This window comes from Penaeus monodon, chromosome 29 (genome assembly GCF_015228065.2).
Source record: "Penaeus monodon isolate SGIC_2016 chromosome 29, NSTDA_Pmon_1, whole genome shotgun sequence".
NCBI lineage: Eukaryota > Metazoa > Arthropoda > Malacostraca > Decapoda > Penaeidae > Penaeus > Penaeus monodon.
In genome coordinates, this window is record NC_051414.1 from 22,845,133 (window position 1) to 22,845,607 (window position 475).

The 475-nt window shown below is 41.5% G+C and overlaps 1 protein-coding gene across 2 annotated transcripts in view; it reads left to right on the forward strand.

The window, feature by feature from the left end:
• The window catches only part of LOC119592027 (protein IWS1 homolog A-like), a gene marked incomplete at its 3' end in the record, with an annotated part of 16,750 nt that overhangs the window by 11,989 nt on the left and 4,286 nt on the right, over positions 1-475 (forward strand). For both annotated transcript variants that reach the window (XM_037940820.1, XM_037940819.1), the window contains 1 exon segment: positions 55-241. Coding sequence is in view for 1 of the 2 variants with exons in the window: in XM_037940819.1 (XP_037796747.1) it covers positions 55-241 (187 nt within the window).

The following is a 475-nucleotide window of genomic DNA, read 5'->3' on the forward strand; positions in this document are numbered from 1 at the left end:
GGTTTTTAGAGCTTTCTCTTTGTAATGTCATTTTTCTCCAAAAAAAATATTCAGACAGAGAACGAAGGACAGGAGACGTGGGATCAAAGCCAAGGAAAGTGGATATTGTGAACTCTGCAGTACTAACTACGCAAACCTAAGACTGCACCTTCAGTCAGACACCCACGTTGCCTTTGTGAAAAACGACAAAAACTACCAGCACCTTGATGAACTTATCAGCGGTAACAAACCTGGCTGTCAGGTAAGAGGAGGCTCAGGTGTTAAGGGTGAAAATGTAAATGCTTTTTTTGCACTATGCTAAACCTTGACACAGGTGCTGAAGCTGCATTTGGTGTTCTATTTGTCAGCAGATCAAAGCTTCAGTTAAAGTCTAGTACACAGAAAGCAAATACATTTTTGAGTTTCCCTCCTTTTCTGAACCTGAAGCTTGCATTCGTCTGTTAAGAGTGACAATGAAGGGCGACTGATGAACCAT